The 23,951-nt window shown below is 47.4% G+C and overlaps 1 protein-coding gene across 1 annotated transcript in view; it reads right to left on the bottom strand.

Annotated features, from left to right (window-relative positions):
* Positions 1-21,455, bottom strand: part of LOC146854246 (rho crystallin-like) — a 167,735-nt gene extending 146,280 nt beyond the window's left edge. The window contains exon 1 of the mRNA XM_085652027.1: positions 21,239-21,455. Coding sequence (XP_085508153.1) covers positions 21,239-21,325 — 87 coding nt within the window. The 5' untranslated portion in view covers positions 21,326-21,455. The remainder of the gene's footprint in view (positions 1-21,238) is intronic.
* Positions 21,456-23,951: the final 2,496 nt, after the last annotated feature.

A 23,951-nucleotide genomic window follows, 5' to 3' on the forward strand; every position in this document is an offset into this window, starting at 1 on the left:
TACTTGGGAAAACCCAATGTATTCTTTAAATGAAGGTTTAAGTGCGCCAAACTTCATTATCTTACATGAATCGTGTTTTCACGGTACTCACATTTGGTTTCTTTGGTATGCTTTTTTCAACTGAGAAGTAGTTATGACGAAGAAACTCGGGGGGATTTTCAGACCTTAACATTCTCAAAATAGCTAAAAATGAATTAGAGTGTCGTACTAGAAGAACATGTAAACCGTGACCCTCTTTACACAATGTTGAGTCAGTTACTGATATGATAACGCTGACATCGGGAATGTTGAGAAACTGACCAGCGTTACATTCTCTTGGGACAGCGAGACAGCTGTTTGTACCTCATAACAGTAACAGATTAGCAGACCACAGAGGCCAGGTGCAGAGAACAGCAGAGAGAATCAAAATCCCAACAATAGGGCTGGCACGCAGTACTATAGTAAACAAGTCATCACCGGTTGGTCACTAAAATACCCAATAATTGGCTGAAATTGTGCAACTGTCCCCCATCTATCTTAAGGTTTCTTGATAGATGTTAAATGGTATAGTTATCTGTGAATCTGGGTTAACATGCAGCCTAAGGTCTGGAATGTGATCTCTGTTTGCCCCTTCAAATGGTACATTTACTACGGGTAATTAGGCACAGCGGCACATTTTAAGACATTGTTCAGCTGTTTTCAGGATTTTGGAAGTTGATTTGGGGGTCATAGTGTATGGAAATCCAGCCATCTAGACACCTAACTGGTGGCCTGGCTCGGTGGGACCCCTGCCTTAGCCGTCTCTAGGGCACAGGATCTTAGCATCATTTTTAACACAAAAATTACATTTGAAGAGCATACTAGTAAACTTACTTTTACCTGTTGTTTTTTCATGCTGAAAATAGTAACGTAAATTGTTCCACTGCTACCCCACTCCTCCATGAAAATCTTAATTCAGACCCTTTTCCCCCCCACGGTGGTCTAGAGCTATTCTATTGTTGTACGTCTCCTTAAATTGCAATTGATCCAAAATGTGGCTGCTCTTCTTATTCTTGGCTTGAGGAGAAAGACCAGGATTTTTTTTGGTCGTGCTCTAAGTCCATGGCCATAAGTGCCGTCTGTTTTAGGCTTTATGTTTGTAACACAAAGATTTACACTGTCTACCTTGCATGTTTCCTTTGTTGGTCTCTGTATGTCCAGCTTTGTTTCCTTCAGCGCCAGGACGCCCTCTTTTTTGGGTAATCGCATGCTCTATAAATATTAAATCGAATTATGACATCACTGAAGCGGAAAGGGGTTCACTGACAAAATATCGATAGCAAAAAATAAATATGACAAAAATATCGATGAAAAAATATAGAATGCGAAAATATTGACTCCCTATACTTAAACAGGTGAGTACAAAAATATAGAATTAAAAATATCGAAGTTAAAAATAAAGATGTCAAAAATATCGATTTAAAATTATAAATAAAATTAAATAATATATATTAAATATATAAAATATTAATATTATCTTTAAACAAATACCTTACATTTAAAATACATTTTAACTAAATATAAAAAAGAACCTTAATTAAAAAAAATATAGACACATAAACATAAGAATGTATACATATGCATATATTTACTTTAAAATAATGTATGAATTTTTTCTTTATTTAATTTTTAAACATTTAAATTATATAAAAATAAAATATATAAATATATCAATAATTATATAATAGCGGAGAGGTAAAAATTACTATTCCCACTCCAGTGATTGCAACAGTAGTGAAAGAGCTGGATAGCGAAGGGGTCAAAATTACTATTCCCACTCCAGTAAGTGCAACAGGAGAGAAAGGCTGGATAGCAGAGGGTGAAAAATTACTATTCCCTCTCCAATGAGTGCAACAGTAGGGAAAGTGCTGGATAGCAGAGGGGTAAAAATTACTATTCCCACTCCAATGAGTGCAACAGTAGGGAAAGTGCTGGATAGCGGAGGGGTAAAAATGACTATTCCCACTCCAGTGAGTGCAACAGTAGGGAAAGTATTGGATAGCAGAGAAACAAAAATCACTAATAGCATTAAAAGAATTGAAAAAAATTAAATAATCTTAAAAATAAATAAACAATATTTTAGAAATATACGATTAAATATATTAAACATATAAAAAGAACACATATTATAATCTTGCTTACATACAACAAAAAGGTGCAAATATTATCTAAAATAATTTAATAAATACATTTATAAACAATATTTATTTAAAAGGAGCAAATATTAACAAACACATTTTTTACAACATAAATGTATTTCTTTTATTTCCTACCCTATAACACCACACCAATAAAAAAAGACTTCAACATTTTTATTTAAATGTATTTCCATAATTAACATAATTAATAATGAATTTAAAAATATTATTAATAAAATTTAAAAAACATTTATTTAGTACATATTCTTTAACACTATAATATCCACAACACACACCTACAATTAATTACACAATTAACATAATTAATTACTGGCGGAGGACGACCCGGCGGAGCCCTCCCGTGCGGAGTTGTTAAAAGCGATACAGGGGTCCCACTCGGCGCTGGAGCGGCAAATCGAAACGGTCTCCATTGATGTGAATTTGCTCAGGACAGACCTCCGAAACGTGGCGGATAAAGTGGCCGATGCAGAAGGGAACATAGAGCACCTAAAGGGGGAGGTGAAGACCCTCACACAGACAGTCGTGCAGCTCAGGGCTACGACAGCTGCCCTGGAACGGAGGGCGGAAGATGCGGAAGGGAGGGCCTGCCGCAGTAACATCCGGGTCGTTGGTGTACCGGAACGGGCGGAGGAAGGCAACGCGGAACGGTTCCTAGAACGCTGGATTCGCACGAGTCTGTGCCCGAGGGGGCTGTCGGACGTTTTTGTCATCGAGAGGGCACACAGGGCACTGGTGCCACCGCCAAGACCGGGGGCCCCTCCACGGGCCATCATCGCCAAAATCCTTAATTACCGCGACAGGGACTGTATTCTAAAGGCGGCGAGGGAGGTGGCGAATCTTATGTATGAGAACCGCAGGATCTCCATTTACCCTGACTATACGCAGCAGGTGCAGGAGCAACGAAAGTCATTCCTGGGGGTTAAACAGAAGCTACGGGCGATGACCCTGCAATACATGCTGCTCTATCCCGCCAAGCTAAAGGTACTGTGTCAGGGGAAGGCTCACTTCTTCGAAACCCCGGGAGAGGCTTGGGAATGGTTGGAAGCTCGGGGAGAGGATGTCCCGTCGGGAGCGGGGAGGGGCCCCCGTGAGGCGTGGGGCATGCGGCCACAGCGGAAACGTCCTAACAGGCGCAGGTATTCCGCGGGGCCGGTGGCAGGCCAGGATGGTGGCAGAGTGACAGTGGGAGCTGATGGGGCACTGCAGCTGGGACAGGCGGGAGCAGAGGAGGGGCCGGAGCCTTCCGCAGGACGCCCGGCGGGCCCCGAAGACATTTTGGTCCCGGATACGCTGCCGGCCTCGGAGGGAGAGGTCGTGGCCGCAACCCTGGTGATCCCGGAAACAGTGGGGGTTGAGACTCCGGGCCGGGGGGAGCCCTCTTGAAGCGACATGGTGCCCAGGCTTGGAGAGTCTGGGAAGGGATGTGACACTACCCTGGGTTGCGGTGTCTGTACTAGGCTGTGTGGGGGCTGAGACATGGACCCGGGAGGGGTTTGCCGTTTCTGTGGACTTTGAGTAATGGGGCGGGAGGGAGTTGGGTGGGGGGGACTGGGTGTTGAGGGGAGATTTGGTCAGGCTGCGCCTGGTATGTATGGTTGGTAACGGGGTCAGAACGGGGGTCGGGTGGGGGGGGAGTGGTGGTTTGAGTGCGGGGGTCTAGTTTGGGTGTGTGAATGGGGTGGCTGTGCACGTCCTGGCACCAGCGGGGTAAGGGCATATGGGCATGTTTGGTTGTTGCTGGCATAGTGCTCGTGGGTGGGGGGAGGGGGGCATTGTTGGGGGGGATGTTGATGGGGAAAGTTGATGACATCAGTTCTATTGCAGGTCAGGTACCGGAGTGGGGCTACGTTGGGAGGGGGTGGCCGAGGCGGGGTGGAGTGATTAAGAGATCATGGGATACAAGTTTTTGAGCTGGAATGTGAGGGGGCTCGGCACGTGCACAAAGCGATACAGGGTCCTCTCCATCCTCCGGCGGCACAAAGTATCGATAGCGTGCCTACAGGAGACCCACTTAGTGGATGAAGGGGCGCAGAAGCTGGGGAAAAAATTGCGGGGACAACTGTTTCATTCATCCTTCTCTACATACGCCAGAGGGGTCCTGATATGGGTGGCGCCGGGGGTGCCGTTCGCCATCCGATATATAGAGGCGGACGTCGAGGGCCGATACCTGCTCCTTCGGGCGCAATTAGATGGCAGGGACATAGTCATTTTGAATTCCTACGCGCCCAATATAGATAACCCCGCATTTTTCGGGGCCTTGCAGGACGTTTTGACTTACGATCTGGGGACCCCGATACTCTGGTGTGGTGATTTCAATTGTGTCCTGGATCCGGTACTGGACAGGGCGCCCCCCCCGGGAGGGGACGAAACCGCGAATGACTGACCAACTCAAAAGGGTAATGGCCAACATAGGGGTGGTGGATGTTTGGCGCCAAAAGCACCCCACGCAGAAGGTGTTCACCTGCTTTTCACCCACGCACAACACACATAGTCGGTTGGATCGGGTTTTGGTGGCGGATGAGCGGCGGGGTATGTCGGTGGAGGTCACACACCTGGCTTGCTTCTTATCGGATCACTCGCCGGTGGCATGCGTGGTCCAGTGGGGACCCCCGGTGGTCCGTCCTCAGACTTGGAGGCTGCTGGCGGACCTCCTCCGGGACCAGGTGGGGAGGGAGCACGTGGCGGCAGCCATAGGGGACTATGTAGCCCTCAATTGGGGAGCGGGAGACCTGGCAGTAGCCACGAAGTGGGAAGCCCTAAAGGCAGTGGTGAGGGGCGCATGTATGGGGCTCACCTATGGGGTCCGGAAACAGCTTCTCCGGGACCTACAAAAGGAGGAGGACCTCCTCCAGCAGATCCAGAGGGTGGGGGACCCCGATGCGGCGCAACAGCAGGAGGAAGGGGAGGCTCGGGCACGGGTGCAGGACACCATAGACAGGTTGGATAAGTTCACTCTGAGCCAATATAGGCAGCGCCTCCATAGAGAGGGGGATAAGTCGGGACGGCTGCTAGCATGGATCCTGCGGCGAGAGCAGGCTCCCGAGCGTATTGTGGCTCTGCGGGACTCCGCCGGACGTGTGGTATGCTCGGAGCAGGACATGCTGGGGGTACTCCAGGCTCACTTGAGGCTGCTGTACGAGGCGGCCCCAGATATCTCGGAGGCCCAATATTTGCCATATTTTCAAGGGCTGAAGATGCCGACCCTGGCGGACTCGGATCGGGAGGGTTTGGAGGAGGGCTTGTCCTTGGCGGAGGTCCGGGGAGCGCTGGCCCGCTTGCCGCGTGCTAAATCGCCCGGAAGTGATGGTTTTCCATCAGAGTTCTATCAAGAGTTCGCGTAGGAACTGGCGCCGCTCCTGCTGCAGGTGTTCCAGGCGGCGTTAGAGAGGGGTGAACTCCCACGGACCATGGCCCAGGGCGAAATCTGTATGATTTTCAAACCGGGGGGTGATAAGTATGACCCGTCGTCCTACCGCCCGATCACCATGTTGAATATGGACGTAAAAATCCTAACGAAATTGTTGGCCACCAGGCTGGCTCCCCATATGGCACATTTAGTGCACCAGGACCAATGTGGGTTTATCCCGGGGAGGAATACGGCGATGAATCTCCGACGCCTGAACCACATACAGCATGAAGTGAGGAGTCGGGAAGATCAGACGGTGTTGGTCTCTATTGATCTAGCTAAGGCGTTTGATACCGTGGATTGGGCGTACTTACAGGAGGTCCTTCGGAGGGTGGGCCTTGGGCCCAACTTTAGTCGGTGGATACAGATTTTATATAGCGCCCCGAGGGCAAGGGTGTGCCTGGGTGCTGCGCGATCGGAGGAGTGGCTGGGACGGGGCACGAGACAGGGATGCCCCCTCTCGCCGCTACTTTTTGCGCTGGCGATTGAGCCGTTCGCTGTCACGATTAGGGCGGAAATGGAGCAATGGGGAATCCAGGTGGGGGATACGCGGAATGTGATATCGCTCTATGCAGATGACGCCTTGTTTTATCTGAGGGCACCGACGGAGGCACTTCCGGTCCTGCTGCATCACCTGGACCGTTTTGGGGAGGCGTCGGGCCTAAGAATTAACCGCAGTAAATCTCTTATATTCCCGCTTTCGGGCTTTGATGCAACGCCCTGCGAGGCCCTGCCGGAGCTGGGGTTGCACTGGGAACGTGCGAGTTTCCGGTATTTGGGGATTCAGGTGGCCGCCACGGAGGGATTGGCGCTCGCACGGAACATGGATCGAGTACTTGCCTCACTGTGGCAGTCTGTGACGTTTTGGAATGCCCTGCCGCTGTCCCTAATGGGACGCTTGTCTGTAGCCAAGATGGTAATGCTGCCACGGACCTTGTACATCCTGCAGAATACGCTATGCCCTCTCCCTCCTAGGGTTTTCCGGATCCTCAATTCACTGCTGACCTCCTTGCTTTGGGCGGGGGGACGCAGTAGGGTGGCCCTCAGGACGGTCATGCGCGCCTATGAAGAGGGGGGATTGGAGGCCCCACGTTTCGATTTATATTATTATGCAGCGCAGCTCCTCCCGGCGACGGACCTTCAATAGGCCTTGATGCGGGGGTCGGGGTCGGACGCGGCGCTCCCCTACGTGGTGACACATACGGCACGGGTATGGCAGCGGTTTGTCGAGCGGGTCTTGGGTGCGGCACCCTTCCATAGGGATTTACCAATTTGGATCCTGGCCCCCATGGTGGAACTAGAGCGCCAGGTGTCATACCGGGACTGGAAAGAGGGGGGTTGTGAAGTGTTGGCAGACCTGTACCCCTCGGAGACCTTCCTGTCATTCGAGCAAGCGGAGGAATTTTATGGCCTTCGGGGGGGACAAAACCTACATTATCAAGGGCTGCGGGCGGTGGTGCGTTCGGTCTGGCCGCAGTGCCCGGAGATGCCCCCGATGACGCAGACTCTTAATGTAATCCTGACGTGCGGCCGGGGCCGTAGATTAATTGCATTGTTATACGCGGCGATGAAACGCGATTCGGCTCCGGTGCCTCCGGCGTGGGCGGCCTGGGAAGCGGATTTGGGAGAGCCTTTAGAGCAAGGGCAACGAACGCGAATCGGAGCCTTGACGAGGAAAGTTTCCTGTAACGCGCGGTTTAAGCTCACCCATTTTAATTTCATGCATCGCACCTACCTTACCCCGAAGGCGCAGAGTAGGTTTGGAACGGGCAGGGGGGACGACTGCCCTCGGTGCAGCGCAGCAGGGGCGGGATTTTTACACCTGGCCTGGGACTGCCCGCTGGTAGAGACGTTCTGGGTAGGAGTGGTGGGCCACGTTGCGGCCGCCACTGGCCTCCGAATCCAACGGACACCCCTACACTGCCTGTTAGCCCTGGTTCCCAAACCGAGGAAACGGAGACTTGCCTATAAATTGCTGCAATTAATGTTGGTTTTGGTGAGGCGTAGGGTCGCGATTACCTGGATGGGTCGGAAGGCCCCGGAGCTCGATACATGGCTCAGGGATGTGAGGGAATGGTCGCTGGCGGAAGAAACACATATGCAGAGCTCTAGGAGGGACGAGAAGTTGCAGGGGGACCTTCTGGCGTGGCGAGTTCTGTTTATGGAGGGGTTGGCGGAGGAGGGGCAATCGCCACAGAGTGAGTCGGAGGGAACGAGTGGGGAGCTGTATTCCCCGCTACCTTCGGAGGGGGAGGGGGGAGGTGATGAAGGCGAGGCTGATCCTGTGCAGCACTGAGCGGGGCTGGCCCGGATACTCTCACGTTACAGCCGGTGGCCTGCCTCACTCCAAGGTATTCCATATGTATATGTTTGCTGATTGGACCTGTATGTACTGCTTATTTCTGATGTCGGGGGGAGGGGGGAGAAATCTGATTGTTTGTATTAAAATGAAAAATAAAGTTAAAAAAAAAAAATCATAATTAATTACTAATTAATTCATTTAAATTAATTAACAACTAATAAAAATTCATCAATAAAAAATAAATTACTTTCCACCAATTACACCTATAAACACCACAACACACACCTAAAATTAATTATACAATTACCATCATTAATTACTAATTAATTTATTAAAATGAATTAACAACTAATTATTGGTAATATGTGTAGGGCACTGACAAGATGAAGAATTTGAGTGGTGGCACATTCAGGATTCACTTCGGGCTTCAGGGGGATGGGAATAATGATTAGACGATCCTTTCCCATGCCAATCGATCATACCTGGAACGATGCATCCGGGAGATATGCAGCCATGGCAGGAAGATGGGAGTGAATGTCACACACTGGCATTGATCTATGTGCCCCCGGGGCTGCTTAAGGATCTGGGGAAGGTTATGCTGCCATTTCCCGAAGGGCGACTATTAGTGGGTGGCAACTTTAATGCAGTGTTTTCCGCCCATAGAGCCCAAAGACCGCCACGAGATTTGGGACCTGTGCAAACTGTCCTCCACACCTTCATGGAAGTGCTTGGGCTTGCAGACGTGTGGTGGATTCACCACCCGCTAGACGCCCAGTTCACGTTCTATTCTGGGGCGCACAATAGCCTCTCCCGGATTGCCTACATCCTTACACCGGCAGATCAGGCGAGGCACATCACAGAAGTCAGACACTTGGCACGGGGCATCTCGGACCACTCTCCGATCTGGGTGCAGGTGGGGGGCGAGGGAGGAACAGGCGGGAAGAATAGCTCCGATTAATCCCTGGCATCTCCGTAACCCAACTATAAAAGCAAAAGTCACACACAAAATAGAGTCTTACTTCCAAGAGAATGAGAGATCAGTGGAGTCAGCACAGATGCTTTGGGAGGCATTTAAGACAGTGATTCGGGGCACGCAATATTACAAATAGCGGGGATAAAGAAAGAGAGAAACGCAGAACTGAGTAAACTAGAAACAGAAATCCTTAAACTAGAAGGAGACCTAATAAATAGTGGAAACAATGAAAAGATGCACATACTTAAACTAAAAAAGGCAGAATATAAGGACGTGGCGACAGAAAGGGCAAAAACGCTAAGCAGAGATAAAATGAGTAGAATATATGAGTTGGGGGATAGAGCTGGAAAACTGCTGGCTTGGTTGGATAGGAGGGATCACGCAAGTCGACTAGTCATAAAACTTCTGACAGATGCGGAAAAGGTGCTCTCCGATACACAACTAATAGCAGATGAGTGTGCCAACTATTATAAGCAAATATATGCCTCACATGTTACCCTTCCAGAAGAAGAATCGGCAGCACTGTTGTCGGATATGACATTGCCAACATTGACAGAAGAAGATAATACACCATTAGAAAGCGATCTTACAAATGACGAGGTGGCACATGTTTTCAGGGGGTTGCAATCAAGAAAGGGGTTGGGTCCCAATGGCCTCCCAAAAGAGCTCAGCAAATTAAAACCAGATAGGATCACTCCATACCTTAAAGGCATGTATGAAGAGAGCCGAGAAAGGGGCGGACTGCCCCGTGATCAGAGACTCGCCACTTTGGTGGTGATACATAAAGAAGGTAAACCCCGAAATAGATGTTCCTCTTACAGACCCATCTCCCTACTAAACGCAGATGCTAAGATATTGGCAACATTGTTAGCCACCCGCCTGCTGGAGTAATCTCCAAATTGGTGGTCCCGACCAATCTGGCTTCATGCCTTCAAGAAACCCATCCACTAATCTTCGAAGATTACGTGGAGTAATGGGACGGATAGATACCATCAGGGAAGACTCAGTGGTGGTGTCCTTGGATACCACCATGATGTTCAATACAATTGAATGGCCTTATCTTTTTGCTGTGCTGAGAAAGTTGGGGTTTGGCCCTAATTTCATTGGATGGGTAAAACTATTATATACTGACCCACTGGCACAAGTAGTGGTAAACAACAAAAAGTCAGAGACCTTCACCCTGCGGAGAGGGATGAGACAGGGATGTTCCCTGTACCCGTTGCTCTTTGCGCTAGCATTGGAACCCCTGGCAACATGGATCCATAAAGACCCCATTATCAGGGGCTTGCCGTGGTCGGTGGCATGGGAAGACCATATTTCCCTCTATGCCAATGATATATTATTATATCTGGCATCGCCCCGATTGTCGATACACAGGGTCCTTAAAAATATTTACCAATTTTGGTAAATATTCAGGATACACAATTTATTGGGCCAAATCACTGATCTTTGTCTTAAGGGGGAGGTTTCCACACCTGCCTAGCGAATTCCAAGTGGCAGAAGCAAGGAATGGTCTTAAGTGCCTGGGAATTTACATTACTAAAGATCCTGAACTAGTCTACACCCACAATCTACTCCCACCACTGCAGAGATCAAAAAATGACATAGAACACTGGAAGGCTCTCCTGGTATCCCTATTAGGTAGAGCAGCACCCTTTAAAATGATGTCCCTACCCAGCTTTCTTTATGTCCTACATAATTCTCCTAACCCTGTCCCATCAACATATTTTGTGGCAGTGGAAACTGCACAGCGGGCACTACTGTGGATAACGGGGCACATCCGAATAGCGATAGCAAAATTGGTAAGGGGTGGTACAACAGAGGAATAGGACTCCCTGATATTTAGAAATATTACTGGGCGGCTCAATTGGCAGCCATTAACCAATGTATGTATCGGCCACAAGAAGACCCAGGGTATCAAATGGAAAGGTGGCTGCTACTGAGAAGATCCTACACCAGGGCACTCTATTCCAATCCCGCAAAACTGCAAGTGACTGGACCCACAGCACACTCTGTCCAGATATGGCATACGGTACAGAAGAGTTTGGAATGGGCCAAGAAACTTACACAAGTCCCCCCTTTGTGGGACTTGGAACAATTAAGCATCCAGAGGAAGAACAAGAAGGGATTTGATACATAGGACATCATAGGCCTCAATGTTCACATAAACAATTTGGCTAAAGGAGCACTCTTCAGTTTCCGTCATCTCCAGAAAATTAAACCCTTTATTCCAACTGATGACTTTAAACTTGTTGTCCAATCTGTGGTCCTCTCACAAATTGATTACGGCAACGCTATCCTCACCAGAATCCCCAAGGTCCACCTAACCCCACTCAAATCTGTGCTCAACCTAGCGGCCAGGCTAGTCACTGACTGCAAACGTTTTGACCACATCTTCCCCAGTCCTCAAAACTCTTAAATAGCTTCCCATTGACAGCAGATCCTCCTACAAGACTGCTTGCATTTCCCACCAAGCACTTCACCAAAATACCTCTCTAATAAACTCAGCAAAGCGGGCCGATGAAATGCACTAACACTCTACTCCTCGTCCCACCCCTGCTAAAAAAGAAAACTACACAATCTCGCTCCCTCTCCGGCAATGCCCCAAACATTTGGAACGCCCTCCCTAAAGATCTGCGATGTAACCCTTCCTACTTCAGCTTTAAAAAAGACCTCAAAACACACCTCCTTAACAAATATTGGGGGACATAATCCCGTGCCTCAAATTCCTCCTCCCGCCTCCACCATCTAGGTCCCCCTTTACTCTCCTACTATAGCCCTTCCCCCTATATTCCACCGGCTCTACTCGCTCCCTCACCCACTGCTTCCCTCTGCTCCTTCACCCAGTTTTTCCCTTCCCTCATAACTGTCCCCATCTAAAATACCCCCTTCCCCCTTTTGTTACACTCCCTCCTATTCATGCCTTTCTACTTTCTGCCTGTAGCCCCTTACGCTTATCTCCATCTCATATCATATTTTATAATTTGATCTCCCATATCTATGTTAACTATGTTAATAGCCCTTGTCTCAGCTATCTGTTAATTCGATTTGTATAAACTCTAGCTTCCCTCTTTTATTAACCTATTGAATTCCTACACTACTGTAAAATTGTTCTTCTGCCCTTACTATCCTCATACTTATTTAAAGCGCTCTGATATACCAGGTTCAGCCAGCGCTATATAAAACTTTTAAAATAAAATAAAATAAATAAATAAATAGGCCTCTCCTGGGTGGGGGACTTGTGGAGGGGCGGGAAGGTGATGGCCCTTTCGCAACTACAGCAAGAATACGAGTTGGCAGACACAGAACGCTTCATATACTTGCAGATGCGACACGCATTACAAGCTAATATCCCATTTGTTTTGTGTTGTTGAATCTATGCAATGTTTCCTGCTGTAAAGCGCTCCGATACCCTAGGGTCAGGCCAGCGTTATAAAAAACTTCTTAAATCAAATAAATAAATAGGTAATCCCTGAGGCTTCGCCATTGGAGGATAGGCTAGGCTACTTGATGAATACATGCCCAAAAAAGCGATATCGCTGACCTACCGGAAGTTAATTAGTCACACCCCAGACCCTCTTGCACAACTCTTTAGAAAATGGGAAATGGACTAGGTAGAATTCGATGAAGAAGACTGGCTAGAAGCGCTAGCTTCACCAAAAGAAGTTGCAATCTCGTCTAGATTAAAATGAGTGCAGTTAAAAATATTACACAGAATATATCTGTCGGGACCAGCAATGGGAAAGATGGGTTACGGGGTGGACCCACACCGTAGGAGACAATGCAGATGCGACGGTACATTCCTACACATACTCTGGGAGTGTACCCACATTCACAAGTATTGGGAAAAGGTCATGCATTGCATGGGAGAAGCCTTGGGACTAAGTCTAGCCCTAGAAGCAAAAAGATGTCTGTTAAATATTTGGGAGCCAACTGATCTAAACAGTAAAGAGAAAACATGGGCAACGCTTGGGCAGATTGTCGCCAAACGAAATATAGCTAGACTCTGGGAAGCACAAGAGGTCCCAACAGTGAGGGCATAGAAAGAAGACATGGACTGGTGCATGTTCAGACAAAAAACTGTGTATATCTCTAAGGAGTGACCGAAAAAGTGCACACAGATTTGGGGAAAGTGGGATGTATATAGAGGTAATATCTGTGCCCCGCCCCCCCATTGCCTCCCTCCCTGGATGGATCGCAATAAGTTGTGAAATGTAATGAATAAATTACCCACCACCTGTTAAAAACCTGTAAATTCGGTAATGCAAATGTGGATCAAAATGTACTCCCAGCAGCAAAAGTGTGTAAAGTGTTGTGTTGATATTTGTTATCAATAAAAAGAATTATCCCCCCCAAAAAATGAACAACTAATTATTAATTCATCAATTACAAGTAAATTACTGACCACCATTTTTACCTATAAACACAACAACAAACGCCTAAAATTAATTCCACAATTATCATAAATATTTGCCAATTAATTAATTAAAATTAATTAACAACTAATTATTAAATGATTAATAACAAATGAATTTACACATTTAAAACTAACATCTCAATTAAACAAATATTAATTAATAAAAATGATTCAATAAATGTAATATAATTGAATTACTTTCCACCCTATTCCCCTATAAACCCACAACCTGCTACGGAACTAAAAACGCAAAATTCATATAAAAAAATAAGAACTACTAGAAATAATCAATACATTTTATATAATTAAATTACTTCCCACCCTATTCCCCACAACCCGATACGGAACTAAAATGCAGAATTCAAATAAAAATTTTTTATAACTACTAAGATTTTAACACATATAATAAGCATACAAACAATTCTTATAAAAAAACATACATTACACACATATAAAATACAAAAATACATAACATTAATAAAAAAATTGATATTTTTAACAACTATGGGGCCGATTCCGATCCGTGTAAAATTTTCCCCGTACGAATCATATCCGGATTTTTTTACGTACGAATCGTACAAGTCCCGTACAAACTTGCAAGTACGATTCATATGTACAAAACTCCATACGAATCGCATTGGGAAAATTCCCCGACACGTCCCCGGGTCGGAAAAAGTGTCCAACACGTCCCCGGACAGTTTTACCTACGAATCGGGAAACCGAAGTCCGAACGCGCAAGTACGATCAGTCCCGTCCGTCCGAATGCACAACCGTATGGTAAAAACACCGTACGGAGCGAACCTCTATAGCAACCATGTAGACGTCTAAACATGTGCCCGCATACGCGCCGAACACCCCCCCAGCCCCCGCGGATGTACGCGCCGGACCCCCAGCCCCCCCGTGGACGGACGCGCCGGACTCCCAGCCCCCCCGCGGACGGACGCGCCGGACCCCCAGCCCCCCACGGATGTACGCGCCGGACCCCCAGCCCCCCCGCGGATGGACGCGCCGGTCCCCCAGCCCCTCCACGGGGGTGGGGGTCCGCGCCGTACAGACTAGGGTGGGGGTCCGCACCGTACATACGGGGGTGGGGGTCCGTGCCGTACAGACTCGGGGGGCTGGGGGTCCGGCGCGTCCGTCCGTGGGGGGCTGGGGGTCCAGCGCGTCCGTCCGCAGGGGGGCTGGGGGTCCGGTGTGTCCATCCGCGGGGGGGCTGGGGGTCCGGCGTGTCCATCCACGGGGGGGCTGGGGGGCTGGCGCGTACATACAGGGGGCTGGGGGGTGGTGTTCGGCGCGTACCAGGCCCCCTTTTCCTCACGCTTCGCGGCGTACTTGGCTTTTCCGGCACTTTTTGGGTGCCGTAAAAATATTGCCGTCCGGAGTGCTGTCGGTACGAATCGTACTTGCTGGTACGTAAAAGGCTGCCTAACTCCGTCCGCATGTCGCGTATGCGCTGTCCCGGATCACATTCGGATGTATTTTTGTGTCGGTCGGTGTTTTGTACGATTCGTACGGAAATGGTGTTTCCGTACGAATCGTACTTTCATGTTTGTATGGTGTTTTTACCGGGTTCGAGTCGGACAGAGAAAACGCTCCGTCTGACGATTCGTACCCGGTTTCTCCAGGATCGGAATCGGCCCCTATATTTTTGCAAATGATATTAAACACTTCGATATTTTTTAAATCGATATTACTTACCTAAAATCGATATTCTTGACCACGAGAATTTGTCTGTCGATATTTTTGACACGATATTTGTGCAATTCAATATTTTTTACTCAATATTCTGTCTCTGCACCTAAAAAAGGGTCTCTCTTTAATATCTGTTGACTGGGTCAGGCTAAAAGTTAGGACTTTCTGAACATTTCCAACAGTTGAGATCAGCATTCTTCGAGAAGAGGTGTGGAGAGTGCACGACCTGGCTAAAGCCAGGGCCTGCCCTGCACCAAATTCTTATGGGTGTATCCAAAGCTTACGTCCAATGGACAGTGGCTGAAGGTGTATTGATCCCAAGGCTAGGCCTAAAGCCAGGCCCTGCACTCATGTCAGCATGCGTGAAATGTGCCCAGCGTCTCTTGCTGTGTGTTGCCGCTTATTGGTCCTGGTTAAACCTAGAGAATGTGTTCAGAGCACGAAGGGAAAAGCTGAAAGCCGTAGCAAGCAAGCGCTGAGGAAACTGATGCTGGGCACAGGGCCTTCCCAAAAGTGAAGTCAGACCTGGTCCTTGATTCCGGTTTGCAGCAAATTATTAAGCTCAGGAGGCTCTTGGGTGTTGAACAGTTTCAATGATATCATTAATGATTTAAATTTTGATGTGATATGTGATGCTATCTGTCAATGTTGCTAAGAGACCATTGTGGGGCAAATAACTGCTCTATGCCAGCTATGCTATGAAACCAGAACCATTCTTGCTTATTATTGTGTACTATCTGCAGTGTAGCTGATATAAGAGCTTCTATTCAATAAATACTAAGGAATCCGAGAAGATGCTGGGGTACTGTTCCATACTCTGGGCAGTAATGATCGAGCATCATCCTGCTTCTTGAATAATATTGCTATTGCCGGAGTCAGACTTCAGAGTTAGGCGTCATCTAAACACAGAAGTGATGTTTTAGCAGTGATACTTGCATTGTGAATGGAAGGGGGCTTGTGTCAGCTACGGGCTTTGGCTCTCCATGGTAGATACTGACGAGGTAGAAGCTATTCATTGATATTTGATGTACACGAGTCTAACTGTAGTGACACTAGTTTTGTTAAAGTTTGAGAAGTTGTTAGACACTCTACGGTGAGAAGCACAGAGCATTGTATAAGCACAGCATTTATTGGTCTGCACGTGAACTGGGGCTAGAATCAGTAACAGCAAGTCACAGCTTCTTATCTTGTGGTTACCAAGGCGACAAGTTTAGACTGGGAAGGTACCCAGTACCTGAAGTTCCAGGCTATAAGAAGCTGACAGGTGAGATGCATGCAAATAGAATCAATATGACTTCCACATCGCCTTCCAAGAAGGAGTTTCTCAAGGTGAAAATTGAGTAAAAAACACAGTTTCATTGAAAAAATGCAGGTGCGGTAATCCCACATTTGTTACCTCCTACAAACCCCCAGGTTACACCACGAGACCTAAGTCCTTGGTAAAACGCTGGAATTACAGGATTTATGAGGCAATAAGTGCAAAAACACAATGATTTCCATGTTTTATTCCCCATCAACTTGCAACACCACAGTGCTATAAAGACTCTCATGTTACCAATAATCCTGCTATCTGTAACTTTGTGAGTGGGTTTACCGTTTGTAAATAGGGCCTGAATAGTATTGGCGCTTTGGTAATGGGCCTGCACTGCCCCATGGGACAGTGTACAGTGTGGCTCTACTATGTGTCAGGCGCCGAGGGACAGATCGCCACATTTTACCAAAAGTGGCCGATGACCACTACTCTGCATTTTTCATCTACTTAGTTTAAAAAATTTCTGAATTTAATTGATTAATCCCTATATGACCGATTTAGTCAAATTACTTGTATCACATCCACATACCCTGGAAGGCCAATGCATTGTAGCTAACCCCGAGTATTAGATATGAGTGATGAAGACACACACCTCCTATGTATTTATCTTTCATAAGAGCATCTTAACCATGATCTGGCATCTGTGGTAATGCCTGCCCTCCAGCCAATCCCATCACACCTTCAGAACTTTGGCGCGCACTCTCGGGAGGAAATTGAACAACAGTTGTCAGTTGCAGCAACCTTTAGCATCACAACGGTGGTGTGCATAAGACACGTCAAAGAGAGATGCATAAGGAAATCACGCAGTGCCTTAAATCCCGATTAACCATGGGTCTTGCATTTGTAGTGGAAAGACGAACAATACTCTGCTCCTTTCCTCTGATAAAGGACATCTGATGAAACCTGTTGCCTTCATGACACATACAGGTCTGATGCCAAGGAGCTTGGCTCCGCCCCTGCAGGCACAGGCTCTAAAGATATGGCATTAAGGTTAACTGCATTGGATACTGGGCATAACCATACTACGGCCGATTCATAAAAGTATTTATTAATACGACAAGTAGAACCACATGTGTACTATTTTACGTACTCTTGTGTCATTCTGTGACTCGGGCCTAAACATCCAGCTCCCCATTACTAAAAGTTCAAAGAGGGCACAGTCCTTTCGATGTGGAATAATTGTATAAGATATTCCATGAATAGTCCCATTTTGTTCCTTTTTTCGATGTTGTGATGTTGATTCTCAAAGGAATGCAAGAGCATGTGATAGAGTTCTACAGGAATACAACTTAGAGTCCACAAAATCCTTTTTGTCATTAAGGGCCATATGTGCAAATTGATTTAGCATTTCCTAACGGTCCGAATCCCTATTTCGGGCGGTTAGGAAATGCAAAATCGCAAGATGCGTCGCAAGATGCGGTTTCTACACAGTATGGAACACAGAAAATAGTTTGAGTCCAGCACTCCCCTTCTTTGGTCTCGGCTAGCGAAGGCTGCGCTTGCGCAGTCTCGCTCGCGAGATTTAACGTTTTAGAAGTAGGGCTTTAACCCGCCCCTCTTCTTCCCTCTTCTCCATTGGCTGGCCTCTTAAATGCTGGTCAGCCATTGGAGAAGAGCTTTGTCTCTCCAAAGAAGCCCCGTCTTTTTCGGATTTGGGGGCGTGTTTTTTACTTTCTTTCTCTCCTCTAGAATGTAAACATTCCAGCCAATGGCAAGAGGAGAGAAAGAAAAACACGCCCCCGAATCCGAAAACTCCGCTGCGTTTCTCCGAGGCATTTCTGCTTGACCTCGGAGAAAGGCGGTGGTGTTAATGGCGTCCTCTTCCCCTGCTCTCGGCTCCCGTGTTCGGCTGCTGCTCTGGTCTCCTCCCCCCTGTCCTCTCAGGCTGTGCACCCAGTGTGGCATTAAGTCAGCCTACTCGGGAAGGGACCGAGAAGCTTCCCTAACAAGATATATCATAAAAAGCTTTAGTGAATAAATTCAAGGACTTCCAAACATCTGCCCGCGGAACTACGGCGAAGAATACATCGATCAATCTGACATACACTCCACCATCCAATCAGCAAGAGGCCTGCATGACGTCAGGGCCTGACGTTGCTCCCGCCCCCTCGGTGCGATATAGCTGCTGAAGAGCGCAGGGCGCGCGCTTGCGACACAAGAGAGTGAGTGGGGGCATGCGGAGACCATCAGGCACAGATCCATCAACCCCACCGCTGTGTAGTGCGACGCTTCTGCCAGCGAGCATCTACCTGTTGTTCCACCATCGGAAGCAGTAGATCAGTGGAGCCTTGCGCGCGCACTCCCCTCTCTGAAACGCAAGTTACATGCATAATTGATTATCTTCTAGGACGCATCCTTGGGAAATTGAAAGTGTTCGCCTCGTTTTGCACAAGGTGCTTGAGAGGCGGGGTCTTAAGGGGTCGCATCTCCTTCTATTTTGACTTCCCGAGTTACCGATACCCATATTATACTTTGTGTTTCATACATTGTTTACGAATGCGCAGATTGCCGTGGGCTAGACTTGTTTCCTGCAATTCATAATGTGTTCTGCTGTCATTTGTTTGGGCGAAATGTCAGCATAAACTTGACTTGGAAACAGCACGCATATAGGCCATTCTGACTGGTGAAAAGTAGCTTTCTAGTCATACCAGGCTTTTAGAAGAGGTGGATGGTTTATCATGCTCAATTACATTGTTTTTAGTGAGTGATGGATATCTTGCAACACGTTATTTGGTACAATATGTAGGCATTTGCAGAAAACGTGGGTGTAGCTAAATGTTGCTTTGTGTAGCGAAGTGTATCCGATCCTTGGGTAATATTCATTTTACATTTAATCGGGGAAAGCACTATCATGGCACGCAGAATTTGGAGAAGAAATGGATACAATAATATTATGAATAAAATGAACAAAGGCACACACACTGTTGGCTGAAGTCGTAATTAGACGAAAGTGCACCGTGAATTTTAATAAGCTGCTTAACGGAAACAACTAGCATGATTGGTTAACTGATGGCTGTGAACGTGGGCCTATTTCTCTTTTTTGTATTGCTAGTTTGTGTTTCTAGGTTTAATACAGATGCACTCAATATTGTGCATCTCTGCCCCAGGAGATGCTCAAAATGTGTGCAGGCCTTCATTGCAGCCTTTACCTTTCCGATGCATAATACAGTTTTTTAGAAATGCTCGCTGCCCTAATTTCTGACTGAAATGACATTTCTTTTTTTGCTTAATAATATGGTAAATAGGTTGCCCATTGTGGTATTGGAGAAACCCATTGTCTTTAAACGTGGTGGTATATTTGTCTTTGCATAACAATTAATTTGCACTCTTTTTATGGGAGACTTTTCCTTATAAAGTAAATTTTTTGCGATTGATAAATGTAACCCCTTTTGTGGTGGTTGTTTTGGTTCTGCTTGCCACAGAGGACGCAGTGCTTTAGTGCACTCTAAATATTTGCACGTTTCCGCCTTTATCGTGTTGTCTGCGAGTGCCCGAGGCAACCTTGAAATAGTTTAGCTACAAGCTTCCCCATTCAGTAACGCGTTTCTAAGGTCTTGGTCTCTGCCGTTCTGTATGACAGATTTGCGGTATACGCTACTTAAAAAGTAGGAAAATTGTACACCCTTCTTCCACTAGTCAATAACAATAAACAAAATGGAGCAAAAAAATATTCGTATTGTGGGAGTGAAAAACATTAAATATGTTTGTGCATCTAAATGGGATATAAACAGTAAGTCTCTCCATGGTAGGGCCTAATAAGACAATTATGAAGATGACATTTGTTTAATACTTTTTGTTGTTTAATTCTACCTTTTGGTACTTTCTAAAACTGTATTTAGAATTTATGAGCCTAACAGCAAATCCAGATTGCTACTTCGATTTAGAAAGAAAGAAAAAAGACTCCAGCGAGTAAAGAGCGAGATAGTTAATCCTTTCTTGTAACGCATGCACACGAAATGGGTCAACTGCACAGATGTAGCCAGCACCCAAAATGGGCCTGCAATGTATGAGAATACAAAGGCCTGTTGGCAACATACGTTAATAAAATAATTTTATATATATTTAGGGCTTAATGGATGCACTATGCTAGTTTTAAAAAACAATCCTGCATTTAAGTAGTTAACCTTTACTTCAGTGGTACAGTCCTCTATTTGTGAAATTAGGTGGCTGCAGATGTTGGAAGGAGCGCCAACAGAGTGGACAGGTCAGGATGCAAAAGCAGAAAACTCATAATGAGACACGTATATGCTGGTCAGGTAACATGCTGAGTGAAGCATAGCATTGTAGTTCACATGTTTTAAGCTACACCCTTAATTGCTTAGGCCATGAAAAGCACACTCTTGAGAGAGATTAAGCTATTGACATTGTAAATAACAATGCCGTTTCTTTAAATGTTTTAAAAACGAAAACATAAACAAAAATAATGTCATGAGCAATGCCAATAGCTCTAACTTTAACAATGCCGAGACCATTGCATTGTAAATGCTTGTATTTACATGGAGAACCGTTTTCCTTGAATGAAAGACGCCTCAGATTCTCACTGTGTTTTCCACTTTCGGTTTCGTGGTCATTTAGCCCTTGGGGGGGACAGTCTGCTTCTTGACCAATGGAGGCCCCGCACGGCCCGCCCAACTCTGCCACCCACCCAGCCCGGATACAGACGCGCATCTGGCCTGCTGCTTCGCTTCTTCCAGTCACCTCAGAGGCTCTCTTCCTTGTTTTCAGACAAGAACAAAGTAATGACTGAGCGAAATGCTCCCAAAATGTGAACATGACAGGCAGAAACAGAAAACGCTGAGGCACACCTCAAAAGCAGTGGCTCAAACACCGCCACCTCTCTGTAACTTGTGAGAGAACCAGTGAAACACAAACTCAAAGCAGAGAGACTCCAACACTCGGTCCTTCCTTGACTAGTATCGCTCCGAGAAAGAAGAAATATATAAACCAAACCAAACGTACGGTCGTGGGTGCGTAGGTGCCAAGTCCCAGCACTGGCATGGCGTGCCCATCGTTCAGCTGAACACGAGTGTCCTTGGTGAAAGCCATGACCTTGCCTGAAGCAGAGGGGACCTGTGTTCAAGGTGTGCCCGGCGCTCCTGCCTACTACAGACCGGACGCTCTCCAGGCAGCCGGCTCAGCTTGCCTTATGCGCTGTTTGCACGGCGCCAAAGCTTTTATAGGTTGGGACGGCGGCTAATGGGAGTGGCTGGACTCTGTGCTGACTTGTGTAACAGTGAAAGCTACGCACAAAGCAAAGAAAGCAGAATGTGCCTCGACCTTGGAGGCAAAAACAGGTCCTGAACCCGATCTGCAACAGTATCAACACTGGAAGGCGGCAGCACAGAACCTGGCCCAGCTGCGCGCCTCAGCCAGGCTGCAGAGCCCTTCAAGTGGGAACACACTGATACACCACTGCCAGTGAGGGAGAACACGTTTGGTGAGGTCTGAATTCTTCCTCTGCAATCCTAGTATTCTAATCTGATAACCAAGATTATAAAACCCACAAGGCAAAGGAAAAAACTGGACTGGCTCAGCATGCGTCCTCATGTGGCCCAGGGAAACTTGGCTGCGTTAGGGAGCAGTATCCAGAAAATCTGGGACCACTGAGGAAAATGGCCAAATACGGGGGAAAAACTCAGTACGGGCAGAATTTGAGATGACTAGAGTAATAATTCCAGTTGAATATTGATGAAAGGTGAGTGTAGGAAGGAATTCCTATGCAGCGAGCAATGAAGAAACTGTCAATCCAATCTATGATGCTGTGGGTGCTAGAATTGTCTGTCAATGCAAATGTGACCCTGGAAGGAATAAAAAGGTGAACAAGCATTGGCATAGCCAATAGGTGTAAGAAAGTGCCCTCTTTCTTGCATGGTATGCCCCCACTTTTTGCTAAATTGCTGAATGTACTTTGACTGAGTGTACCCTGGACTCCTGCCAATCAGGTGCCCAGGGCCTATGTTCCTTCCTTAAAACACACAAACTCCAAATTGGCAAACCCTGGCCACATGTCAGCCCCTAGTAAATGATACCCTAGGTACCCAGGGCCAAAGCAAAACCAAAGGAAATGATGGACGGAGTGTTGAACATTGAAAGCACTCACCCCCAGTCAACTGATCTGGGTTTAATCCATCACCGTTCTTTAGCCCACTCTGCCACCCCAGTTCAGACATGGCCATATGCAAATCAGTCTGACCCTCTGCCTCATGGGAACAGTCCAGCCCGAACTGCCAAGCCATGTCTTCCCTGGACCGGAAACAAGCTTCCTAGGACCGGTTTCTGGCATTTCAGCCGTCTTCAGCCAGGCTTGCTTGAATCCAGTGGCAAAGTGAGCAAGGGACTCACGTCTGAGCATACCCTGCCAACTTCTGGCGAACAAAGCAAAACCAAAGGAAATGATGGACGGAGTGTTGAACATTGCAAGCACTCACCCCCAGTCAACTGATCTGGGTTTAATCCATCACCGTTCTTTAGCCCACTCTGCCACCCCAGTTCAGACATGGCCATATGCAAATCAGTCTTGACCCTGTGCCTCATGGGAACAGTCCAGCCCGAACTGCCAAGCCATGTCTTCCCTGGACCGGAATCAAGCATCCTAGGACCGGTTTCTGGCTATCAGCCGTCATCAGCCAGGATAGCTTGACTCCAGTGGCGTAGTGAGCACGGGTCCCACGTCTGGGAATACCCTTCCCACTTAGGGCGAAAAGCGTTACAACAAACAAATGATGGACGGAATGCTGACAATGCAGACATTTTCCCCCAGTCAAGAGATCTGGGTTAAATCCATCGTTCTTTTGCCCACTACGCCACCCCAGTTCAGACATGGCCATATGCAAATCAGTCTTGACCCTGTGCCTGTCGCGATCCTCGGCCCACGGTCGAGACGTAGAGCAACACCCATGAACCGAAAGGCTATCATCCGCCAAAAAAGAGAAACAAACTACATTACCCAGACGCCCCGCGCAAACACGAACCGGAAGCAGGAAGTCGCTGCCCGACCTCTGTCGCTACAAAGCCTCGCCGCTCCCACGGCTGGGGGCTTGTCAATTTCCCCTATGCCTGAGTCAAGCTCCCCGACCCGTGTTCCGTTAAAACCCGTTCCAGCCTCCAGTACGTATCCGCTCCTCTTTCGCCCAAAGCAGATATAATCCCCGAGCCCAGATTTCCCGTCCATAGAAGCCTCCCGCGAGACTCGGTCGGCGGATGGTGTTGTCCCCGCAGGACGAGTCTTTGCAGAACCCTCATTCCCATCTGGGGAGCGCTAGGGAAGCGTTCCTGCCCTCGGAAGGACTTCGCGTTCCCGCTGGTGACGTAACCGCGGGTGCTACGCGACATCCGATGCACCCAGAAGGACAACGAGAACTGTCAGGTATTTCTGCTACGCTGTGGGCCTAAGTATCCTGCTAGACAAAGGGATGTTATTTGGCCCCCTGGTGGGTTCCCAACTGATGATTTTGGTTTTTGTGCTTGTTTGTTTTGTTTGAGTTTTAGAGTATGCACGAACCATTGCTACGTGCTATACTCCCTTAATTGCCAATTGCTGATTTTGTTACGAGATACTGCTACCACCTCCCGAGTAGCCTACTACAGGGGAACTATTCATCCTCTCCCGGAATGCCTCTGGGTTAGCGTTTCTAAGAATCATCGCCACACCTTCCTCAGCCAAGATCCCTGT

The sequence above is a fragment of the Triturus cristatus genome, chromosome 4_1 (genome assembly GCF_964204655.1).
Source record: "Triturus cristatus chromosome 4_1, aTriCri1.1, whole genome shotgun sequence".
Classification (NCBI taxonomy): domain Eukaryota; kingdom Metazoa; phylum Chordata; class Amphibia; order Caudata; family Salamandridae; genus Triturus; species Triturus cristatus.